The following is a 12,115-nucleotide window of genomic DNA, read 5'->3' on the forward strand; positions in this document are numbered from 1 at the left end:
CCCAACTGTGGGCAAAGCACATAATCGCTACTGCACATGCGCCTGTATTTTTCCCTGCGTCTGTGACCTGGAGGTCTTCATATGCATATGCAATTTTTACTCTAGCCACTATTGGAAACACAATAATCTTTTTAGTTCTGGGCTAATGTACATTAGACAATTAATTGATATATAAATACATGAGACATTCACTTTAAAAGCTTTTTAAATGCATTGCTCCTTAATGTTAATGGCTCACCTGGTGGGGTAGAGTTTCTAAGGCAGGGGTGCACAACCTTTATCTTGGTGTGCCACTTGCGGCCCACAATACCGTTCTGTGTGACCCTCAAACATCTGCTTTGTGTCTGGTCACATGTATTTTTCTTGTCATGGATAATATCAGTGGTGTATAGCACTGTATGGATAGGTAATTATGAATAGTTTGCTGTGTGGTCATTTCTGGACCAGCCATATTTTGCCAGAATGGGTGAGTTTTGGCTCCTGTAACACATTAAGGAATAAATGAGGTAAAAAAGTGGCAAAAGGAAGCACTCCACTTTTTCAGCATCTGACATACTACAATGTAGAGAACTGATTGCATGGCCTTTTCCTCTCTGGACTGCAAACCCATGAGTAGGGTACCTCTACTCTCCTGATAGGTGGGAGCTCTATAACTGAAAGCATCACCGATTAAATATTTATGGCACATATCTTCAAGTATGCTTGAAACATTTCACAAGGTAATAATTTGGTAAAACTGCAGCCCATAGGGTTAGTTCGATCTGACAATGTGCCTCTTGGACCTAAAAAAGGTTGTTCACCCCTGTTCCAAGCTGTAGGTGAGGGTGTGCAGCATGGGCCAGAGGAGGTGATGTTACGCAGCAGAGCTTGATGGATGATATAAAGATCAGTGAGAACCAGGACAGCAAAATAGGCAGGATGTCAGACAAACGAGCAGAGCAGATACCACGGGTTAAGCAGAACTGGTTGTGCGGATATAGTGTGCAAAAGTAACTAAATAGGAAACTGGTATATTCCAGAAGTGACACAGTTAATCACAGGAATGCAGTCTGGTATTTTCCAACAGGGGAATAGTTAATTGCAATGAGGTGTAGGCAAAATAGAGACTTGTTTGAAGAGATGCCAGGTTCAAGAACAGATGTGAAGATTTGGTAACTTGTGTGTTGAGGTAGATGTAGACATCTAACAATTCAGACAGAGCTTGGAAATAACTCTGGCTATAATATGAAAGTAAGGGATATTAGAGGTGGAAGATTACACACCTGGCTAGAGCTGAGGTAAGTTTAGCAGAAGCAAAACTGGCAAACTGGAGTATGACAATTGTGGACAATGCTATTTGATACCCTAGCACCCAAGATCAGTCTGAGTCGGTCTGAAAGGGGCTAGGGTGATGATATCAGAGATGTTCGCTGGGAACTTGAGAAGCAATTATGGACTACTGCAAATGCTGGAGCAAGTGCAGGTGACTAACTTCTTACCATATTATCTGAGGCATATTCTAACAAGAACATATTTTTCACATTTATTCCTGCCTATTTTTACACACCTCAAGCTCGGTGACCCGAAGAGACCTATAACTTTCAAAGCTTGCCTTTTTTTTCTCATTTTATAATGGCTTTGACCTAATTATATCTTTTGCACTCAACCCTTCAACTAAAATAGAACATATAGAAGAAACCTAAGGGATTTTATTTATTAGCACAGCTTAACATGAAGTTTGTACCGGCTATATTTTTATATGGCTCTCCTTAGAGAATGTATCTACAAAAATGCAATTATCTTTTTCACACATTCCTAAATTACACTGGCCTTGCTTGGTATGTCAGGGGGACATGCAAGTTATCAGTCTCCAGACGCCAAAAGGGGTTCTTATTTGCATCATAAAATGTAGCACAAATTATGCCGAGAAACTTCACTTGACTTCTTATATAACTTTGGTTTGGCTACTTTTTCCAGTCTAGAGTCTTTCAAGCAGAATAACATTCTCACTGTGTTTTTCTGCAGTCACATCTGTAACCCCGGTGCCCCAGATGGTTGTGTACGCAAGCTACTTACCACTCCATTTGAGTGAGCAGAAGATTTCCATACTTGGGCAGATGGTAAGAACTTTTAGCCGCACTCAGCCATAAGCAGAACATTTCAAATGTCTTGTCAATTTCATTTTTATTTACCAAGTCTAATCTAATAGAGCAATCTCAAATTATACTGTATTTTAATTGACGTTATAGTGAAAAATGATTTATAGATGGGGCAGTATTCAGAGGGGCAAAGGTGTCAAGTGCTCAAGCTTTCCTTTCAATTTCCTACATACCTGAAGTATTGTCTCCCCTTACCCTTAGTAAAGCCCTCTCTCTCTGTTTGCCATATGTCATGGCAGTAGGCTATATTACTTGTAGTGCTCCAGAGATTTCTAGCTGTAGGCTAGAAAACGGGTCGAAAAAATTCAAAAGTCGCCGACTTTTGGCAAAGTCGGGTTTCATGAAACGAAACCCGACCCTAGGATGAGGTCGGCCACGAGGTCGGCGACTTACTCGCCAAAGTCGCGTTTCAAAAGTTTGTTTTGCGCTCTTTTTCAGCCAATCAGGATCCACGGACACTGTGGGCAACGTGATGACATAGGCAGGGGTCACCACCATCTTTCAGAAGGGCATGCAAGTGATTGGCTTGCTTTGGTGGGTGTCACAGGGGCCGACCGCCATCTTACTTCTGCCGATCTCAGTATAGGGAGAGGTTGCTGCTGATTCTGTAGGGAGAGCGTTAGGCAGGGAAGAAGACAAAAAAACTGCTTCTGCTGCTAGAGATTTGGCCTGCACAACACACCAGTCACTGTGTGTGCAGTGCAAGGGGAGGCTATATAGTGGTGTATCAGTGGTGTTGGTTGTTGGGCTGCCTTCTAAGGCTTCCTGACATTCCTGCATTGCTGTTTACCCACTGCTCCGCAAACTGCTTTTTTAAAAGCAATCCCAATTTTTTTTTTTTTGTCCTGCTGAGAAGAAAAAAAAACTGCTTCTGCTGCTAGTAATTTGGCCTGCACAACACACCAGTCACTGTGTGTGCAGTGCAAGGGGAGGCTATATTGTGGTGTATCAGTGGTGTTGGTTGTTGGGCTGCCTTTTAAGGCTTCCTGACAGGCTGGCATTGCTGTTTACCCACTGCTCCGCAAACTGCTTTTTTAAAAGCAATCCAATCTCCCTTATCCTCTAGTCACTTTTGTCACAGCTGTGCCATCGAGCCTGTGACATAGCGCTCAGATATCAGTGGGCCTCACACAATCCAAAAGTGTCCAGTGTCCAAAGTGTGTGCAGAGATTCAAAATCTCCCTTATCTTCTAGTCACTTTGGTCACAGCTGTGCCATCGAGCCTGTCACATAGCGCTCAGATATTCATTGGGCCTCACACAATCCAAAAGTGTCCAGTGTCCAAAAGTGTGTGCAGAGATTCAAAATCTCCCTTATCCTCTAGTCACTTTGGTCACAGCTGTGCCATCGAGCCTGTCACATAGCGCTCAGATATTCATTGGGCCTCACACAATCCAAAAGTGTCCAGTGTCCAAAAGTGTGTGCAGAGATTCAAAATCTCCCTTATCCTCTAGTCACTTTGGTCACAGCTGTGCCATCAAGCCTGTCACATAGCGCTCAGGTATTCATTGGGCCTCACACAATCCAAAAGTGTCCAGTGTCCAAAAGTGTGTGCAGAGATTCAAAATCTCCCTTATCCTCTAGTCACTTTGGTCACAGCTGTGCCATCGAGCCTGTCACATAGCGCTCAGATATCAGTGGGCCTCACACAATCCCAAAGTGTCCAGTGTCCAAAAGTGTGTGCAGAGATTCAAAATCTCCCTTATCCTCTAGTCACTTTGGTCACAGCTGTGCCATCGAGCCTGTGACATAGCGCTCAGATATCAGTGGGCCTCACACAATCCAAAAGTGTCCAGTGTCCAAAAGTGTGTGCAGAGATTCAAAATCTCCCTTATCCTCTAGTCACTTTGGTCACAGCTGTGCCATCGAGCCTGTGACATAGCGCTCAGATATCAGTGGGCCTCACACAATCCAAAAGTGTCCAGTGTCCACAAGTGTCTGCAGAAATTCAAAATCTCCCCTGTCCTATAGACACCTTGTACCTTGTTTTACATTACTATATAGTTTGTTGGATTTTGTCTACATTTCTACCAAAAATGAGGAAGGCTGGTGGAAGAGGCCGTGGAATTGGGCGGGGGTTGGCAGCTGGTAATGATGGTGTTGGTGGTGGATCTGATGGTAGTGGCAAGAGCAAAATAGGACCGAATGCAGGAGGTGTTGAGCCTGCGTCATCGTCTGGCTACATAAGGCCTCGAACGCTTAGTTTTCTAGGAGTTGGCAAACCGCTTTTAAAGCCAGAGCATCAGGAAAAAGTTTTGTCTTACATTGCTGACTCAGCCTCCAGCTCTATCGCCTCCTCTTCTTCAGTTGTAAAAAGTAAAAGCACTGAGTCGTCATTGGAGGCTCATGTTCATGAACCACACCTTTCCTTGTGTCCTTCACCCCAACCAAGATTGAAGGATGACGCAGGCCATACTACTGATTACTCCATGGAGCTGTTTTCACATACCATGCCTGGATTATCAAGTCAAATGGTGAATTACCCAGGGCAAGATGAATCTGACATGGAGTGCACTGATGCACAGCTGCTGATGGATGATTCTGCTGGTACATTCACTCAGAGCACTACATTGTCCTCGCAGTGTACAGAGCCAGATTCTGACCCTGATGAGACTCAGGTGCCCCTTCCCGCACACTATACCACCATACACGGTGACACAGAGGAAGGTGCACATGACATAGAAGAGGAGGTGATGGATGACCCAGTTGTTGACCCAGATTGGCATCCATTGGGGGAAGAGGGTGCTGCTTCCAATAGCTCAGATGAGGAGCATCCACAGCAGACATCGACATCGCAACAGCTGTTATCTGGCAGGCCCGTAGCACTCCAAAGACAGGTTGTCCAGAGGGTCAAAAGATCACAGCGTGCTAGGCCGCAAAATGTCTGCCAAAGTAGGAAGAGTGCAGTGTGGCACTTTTTTGAACAAAATCCTCATGATCAGGCCAAGGTTATCTGTAAGAAGTGCGCAAAGACCTTTAGCCGAGGGAAAAATCTGAAAAATTTGAATACCAGTTGCATGCTTAGACATTTAACCAGCATGCACTTGCAAGCGTGGACACAACACCAAACCTCAAGTGCCACATGTGCAACTGATCACAACGAAGGTAGTCAGCAACGCTACATTGTTTCCCCCACTGTAAGCCCACCGGTTAGCACAGCAGCAAATGTTGAGGTGTCGTTGCAAGGCCACAGCAGTCAGGGAATCCCACTGTTATATCAACGAAAGACTGATTCTAGGCCATCAGAAAGAACACCAACTCCATCACCATCATCAACCCTCTCTCAGTCCGCCCTGTCCACCGTTACTTCCACCATATGCAGCTCTCAAGTCCAGCTCACCCTCCCAGACACTATGAGTAGGTCAAGAAAGTACTCAGTCTCTCATCCGCGTACACTGAGTTTGAACGCCCACATTGCCAAACAAATCTCATTTGAGATGATGCCCTTTCGGTTGGTGGAAAGCACAGCTTTCCGCGAACTCATGGCCTATGCAGTACCACGCTATGACCTACCCAGTCACCACTTCTTCTCTCGCAAAGCCATCCCAGCCCTCCACCATCATGTGAAAGACCGCATTGTCCATGCACTCAAGCAGTCAGTGAGCGGAAAGGTGCACCTCACAACTGATGCATGGTCCAGTCGGCATGGCCAGGGCCGTTACGTGTCCATCACTGCGCACTGGGTTAATGTGGTGGATGCAGGGTCCACAGGGGACAGCGGTGGTGGGACAGTGCTGCCTAGCCCACGGTATAGGAAACAGTTGGCTGTAGGCGTTCGACCCTCCTCCTCCTCCTCCTCCTCCAGAAGCGAAAGCTCGTCCACAGAGCGCAGTCGTACGAGCACTCCATCTGCAGCTGCCACTGTTGCACACGATGTGTCCCCCTATCGAGCAGCTAGTGGAAAGCGTCAGCAGGCTGTGTTGCAGATGATGTGTTTGGGCAACAGACACACCGCCGAGGTGCTGGCCGAGTACTTGAAGCGACAAACTGAGTTATGGCTGGGCAGTGTACATCTTGAGGCCGGCAAGGAAGTTAGTGATAACGGCCGTAATTTTGTGGCAGCCATAGCCCTTTCAAAACTCAGCCACATACCTTGCTTGGCTCACACCTTGAACCTGGTGGTGCAGTGCTTCCTCAAAAATTATCCGGAGTTAACAGCCCTGCTCCAGAAGGTGCGAAGACTGTGCGCGCACATCCGCCGGTCGCCTGTACACTCCGTTCGTATGCAGAAGCTGCAGCGATTGCTCCACCTTCCCAACCACCGCCTCATTATCGACATTGCAACAAGGTGGAACTCCACCCTGCACATGGTGGAGCGGCTGTGCGAGCAGAGGCAGGCCATAATGCATTTGTGGGAGGATACACGGCCAGGCACTTTGAGAGCAGACATGGAGTTGACAGGTGTGCAGTGGTCGAAGCTGAAAGACCTCTGTAAAGTCCTTCAGTGTTTTGAGGAATGCACACGGCTGGTAAGCGCAGACGACGCCATCCTAAGCATGAGCATCCCACTTATGCGTCTGCTCATGCAAACTTTGACGCACCTTAAGGAGCAGGCGTCTGCAGCCAATGTTGATGAGGAGGAAGAGGAGGAGGGAATCCTTGATGACATTCAGCCATTGTCTGCTCAGGGACCTCTCCTGGACGAGGTGGAGGAAGAAGAGGAGGAGGAGGATGATGATGGGGATGATTACTTAGGGGAGGAGGATGCATCTCGTGGGGCAAGTGAAAATGTTGGCGTGGCAAGGTCTGGTACAGGGTTTGTGCGTGACTGGAGGGATGTGGATTTGCCAGAAAGTGCTCCTCCACCCAGCACTCGCAGTGCATCATTGACACCGGGAACATTGGCCCACATGTCAGATTATGCCTTGCAGATCCTAAAACGGGACCCCCGCATTGCCAAAATGATGAACGATGACGACTACTGGTTGGCCAGCATCCTGGATCCACGCTATAAAGGCAAATTACAAAACATCATGCCACAGGAGAACCTTGACCTAATATTGGCTAATAAACAAGCAACTCTAGTAAATCGTTTGCATGAGGCATTCCCAGCACACAGCAGCGGTGATGGTTCTCACACGAGCCGTACGGGCCGGGGGCAGCTTGGCAGAGGTGTTCGTGGTGCACACAGCAGAAGTGGCGTTGGAGACAGGGGTTTCATGACAATGTTGTGGACTGATTTTTCAAATACCGCTCACACAACTGGTAATACTGCATCGATGGAAAGTGACAGGAGACAGCAGTTGTCAACTATGGTTACAAACTACTTTTCCTCCCATATCGATGTTCTCCCACACAGGTCATTCCCCTTTGACTATTGGGCCGCTAAACTGGACACCTGGCCTGAATTGGCCCAATATGCCTTACAGGAGCTCGCTTGCCCAGCTGCAAGTGTGCTATCGGAAAGAGTCTTCAGTGCAGCTGGATCAATCCTGACAGAAAAAAGGACCCGTCTGTCAACCCAAAATGTGGATGATCTAACCTTCATTAAAATGAACCATGCATGGGTTTCCAAGGATTTTGTCCCACCTTCCCCTGATGACACATAGGGTGACAGAAAAATGGCTTGCTTTGGTCCACCTCTTCCTGGGACTTCACCTATTTCGCCTTTTGCATCAGCTGAATGTCCAACATCAACATATGCCACTTTCTAAAACTCCCTAACTGTGCTGCCTCCCCCCCCATGGCCGGGGTCACCACCTAGCACACGACACCGTGCGAGTGCCGTTGCCCTGGACAGGTGGGTAGGCCGACTTTTGGGCGCGGGCACTGGCACAGGGTCCCTCATAGTGCAATCAAGTGTCTCTGACGGTGGTGGTGCACACCCGCCGTCAGACACACCGCTGTACTATGAGGGGCCCAGTGCCAGTACCGACGCCCACGAGTGGGCCCCCCTTGCTTGGGCAGGGCCCCAGCATTTGCAATCTTTACCTCTCCCTGCTCCTCCGCTGTGTAATCTGGGCCGTCAAATCCATACTGTGCCTGACACCGTCTGAGCCTGCCTCCTGATGTATAGACATATATTTTGAATGTGTACGCTATCCATACATGTTATCTGGGGATACGGTACCCTTTCTAACCTTTGTGCAATCACGTGCAATCCATACTGGGCCTAACACCGTCTGAGCCTGCCTCCTGATGTATAGACATATATTTTGAATGTGTACGCTATCCATACATGTTATCCGGGGATACGGTACCCTTTCTAACCTTTGTGCAATCACGTGCAATCCATACTGGGCCTAACACCGTCTGAGCCTGCCTCCTGAGACATATATTTTGAATGTGTACGCTATCCATACATGTTATCCGGGGATACGGTACCCTTTCTCACCTTTGTGCAATCACGTGTAATCCATACTGGGCGTGAGAACGGCTGGCGAGCTGTTAAGCAAGCTACAGCACCTGTGGTTTGCACACGTAAGTTTTTCATTTTTTCAGGAATGACGGTTAGGCCTAATTCCGGAACTGCGGTTGACCTGCACTTACTGGGAAATCATTGTTCGCGGGTAATAATTGTAATCAGTGATCCCCATCACTAACGTTGTTCAGCGGGTTATCTGCACCTGTAAGCGACAAACGCTGGCCTTTTCAGTGTAGCGCACATGCAGCCACGGACATGTAAGGGCATGACACACCAGTTATTGGCCAATCTCATGTGCCAGAGCCTCACGTGTCCCTCTAGTAAGCCGGACTCGGACCGCGGGGCATGACAGAGTCTCGTTCGTTAACGGAATTAAGCTTGCAATGTGTGCATCTGCTCTGTAGCTGGCATGGTTGAGGTTTCCCAGGTGGAGTCGAATTTAACCGTAGGCTCCACTCCTGGTGGTGCCCTTCTGGACATTCCTTTAAGGTTCAGCTTTGCAACCATACTGCCCACGTAAAACAAACATTTTGCCTTCATGAACGCTGTTTGGAGGGTCATGACTCGTGGGAATAACGCCGCCCAATCAGTTAACCTGCTAGAGAGATCCTACGTTGCTCCCAAGCATGACATCACACTCCCTAGGAAGAAGGTAATGCCACTGTGGCGACCGTACTCCTGGGGGCGACACAAGTGCACTGATGCCCAGCCACTGCTCGATGAATCTGCTGGTACATTGACCCAGACCACTACATTCCCCTCGCACGCTACCTGGCCTGAATCTGACCCTGATGAAACTCAGGTTACCCTTCCCATATACAGTTCCATCTTACACGGTGACAAAGAGGAAGCTGCAGATGAAAGTGCAGGTTCGGCCCACCCGCCATCAGACACACCACCGTACTATCAGGGGCCCTGTGCCAGTGCCGTCGCCAACGAGTGGGCCCCCCCTTCTTGCCCAGGATCACAGCACTTGCAAAGTTGAAATACTGTGCAGTGAGATGGAAGATGGGGACGACGAGGAGTCTAGACTAGTACAGGGATTCCCTAGCGAGGAGACTTATTTGATTGTTTTCAATGTTGGGACAGCAATTTTTGGGGAGCACTATACTCTGGAGAATGATAGATGGGGCCCACCATACACTGGAACATTCCAAAGGTGGACATCAGACACTGGAGCAGCATTTACAGGGCCCATTATACACTAGAGCATTAGAAATGGGGCCCATTATGCGTGGAGCATTATTTGGGCCCATAAGACAGAGGAGCTTCATCCATGGGGACCAACATATACTGTAGCATTATGTGGAGCTCATCATATACTGTTTCAAACATTATATGGGACCAATGATTCTGTATGGAGAAATAGATGGGCCTCGTCATGAGATGTAAAAAGTGAGGTATTTTTCATTGTACTATACCGCTATTTCTCTGCCGTATCGGAGCATGATGAGTTGTGGTATGTGTTAAAGGGGCGCTCTTTCGCCCAGGGCACATGAAAACCTGCAGCCAGCCCTCCCCCCCCCACAACTTTAGCCAAATAACCCCCATTTTTCAGTGCTTAACTTGTATTATGAAGTTAATTAAGGTTGACAAGCTTAAGTAAGAAGAATTGATGCTTTTGGCATTCAAATGGGCACTGTAGGTGTGTTTCCTGTCCTCCTCTCACTGCCGACTTTTATTCCCCATTGACTTACATTGGGTTTCGTGTTTCTGGACGACCCCGACTTTTCCCTATAATCGGACGATCTTGCTCGACCCGACTTTTGGTAAAGTCGGGTTTCACGAAACGAAACGCGACCCTAAAAAACCAAAAGTCGCTCAACTCTAATTCAGACGTTAAACACCGTACTTTTATTTTTTAATCTAAGAATCAGGTTAGCTTCCATTTTGAGCTTTTGCCTTGCTTCAGCTGGTCATTAATGTGGAGCAAACTTTCTTGACCTTAATTTTATTTTAGAAAATATGTTTAACTTATCAGTACCTGTTTTTCAGTACTCACAGAAGCATATTATCAAGTGTCCATCGCCATGAATAATTTACTGAATATAGTTCTCCTGCAATGAGTTTGACGTTGAACTAAAAATCCTAAAATCCTCTTATCTGATGTTTCCTTTTATTGCTAATTGTATAATTACTGCTGAGTGTTGGCCTTGACATTTTTACCCTTTTTTGCACATATTTTAACATTTAATATTGGACCAATTTATTTGATGTTTTAAAACACTTTTGTGGTTAACACTCAAAAGGAGACATGACTGGTGCGGGGGTGGGGCATTACTTTGATGTTTTAAATGTAAGCCAACAAAGAGGTGTTGTTGGATAAGGTAGACAAAATTGTCTAAAGATTATATTCTGCAAAATTAATCAGCTTATTGAAATTAAGTTTACCTTGTTTACTTATTAAAGAAGTTGTCCCCTCCCAGAAAATCTTTGTTTGTTACATATAAAATTACTCACCGTCCCTGGTCCAGTGCTGAGTCTCTACACCTCATACTGTCCGGTATTGACTGCGGAGCTGACTTCAAGACAACAGCAAATCACTGAGCCTACTGGCTCTGAGACGGGCATTCAATCTACATGGGCAGAATCGCGGAGCTCAATGATTTGCTACCATAATGTTGACGTGATCTCAACGACTAAACTAATACCAGACACCAGAAGCAGAGCAAGAGACTCAACACTGGACCCAGGGATGGTGAGCTAACAGCGGCTTGGTTTTTTGATGATTTTCTGAAAGAGGACAACCTTTTTAAGCCTTAGTAAATATGGCCAATTGGCCAAAAGAGTCCTACATTCATTCTTTGCTGCATGTGTCCTTGTGACATGATATCATATTCTCTATGAACTAAGGAAATTAACTTGTATATTTTTATTACAAGGCAAGCTCATCAGAAAAGCTGAGACAATATGGATTATCTCACATTCACAACCACCCAGTACTTGTGTCTCGAACTAGATCGTGCCCTTTAGTTGCTCCACCAAAATCACCTCCTGTGCCACGGTGGAAACTTATAAGGCAGAAAAAAGAAGTTAATGTTACCGATGAAGCTAAAGGTGAAATTGTGTTCCTATATATTTTCTTAATGCTGCAGAAGAAATGTAGTTACCTTTCTTCTCCTTCATGTCTGAGAAAACCTGATCAATGGACATCATAATAATAATAATAATAAATTTTATTTCTATAGCGCCGACATATTCCGCAGCACTTTACATTTCAGAGGGGACTTGTACAGACAATAGACATAACAGCATAATAATAATCACATAGATCATAACAGATACCAAGAGGACTGAGGGCCCTGCTCGCAAGCTTACAATCTATGAGGAAAAAGGTAGACAGAACAGGTGGGTGGTAACAATTGCCCTGATTGTTTCGACCAGCCATAATGTTAAATGTGTAACAGTACAGACACAGAGGGCTAATAGATGCATAAAGCATGTGGGAACATGATGCGGGGAACCTGGTTATGGTAAAACTTTTGACTGTGCCACACAGGGATAGTTAGGTTAATTCGTTGAGGCAGTAGGCCAGCCTGAATAAATGCGTTTTCAGGGCACGCTTAAAATTGTAGGGATTGGGGACTAATCATATTGACCTGGGAATTGCATT

The 12,115-nt window shown here is 46.3% G+C and overlaps 1 protein-coding gene across 1 annotated transcript in view; it reads left to right on the top strand.

The window, feature by feature from the left end:
- The window catches only part of ADGB (androglobin), a 463,044-nt gene that overhangs the window by 139,164 nt on the left and 311,765 nt on the right, over nucleotides 1-12,115 (top strand). Inside the window, exons 10-11 of the mRNA XM_073557676.1 lie at nucleotides 2,005-2,099; nucleotides 11,385-11,559. Coding sequence (XP_073413777.1) covers nucleotides 2,005-2,099; nucleotides 11,385-11,559 — 270 coding nt within the window. The remainder of the gene's footprint in view (nucleotides 1-2,004; nucleotides 2,100-11,384; nucleotides 11,560-12,115) is intronic.

The sequence above is a fragment of the Dendrobates tinctorius genome, unplaced genomic scaffold (assembly GCF_039654945.1).
Source record: "Dendrobates tinctorius isolate UK_male_01 unplaced genomic scaffold, ASM3965494v1 ptg000250l, whole genome shotgun sequence".
In the NCBI taxonomy this organism is placed as follows: domain Eukaryota; kingdom Metazoa; phylum Chordata; class Amphibia; order Anura; family Dendrobatidae; genus Dendrobates; species Dendrobates tinctorius.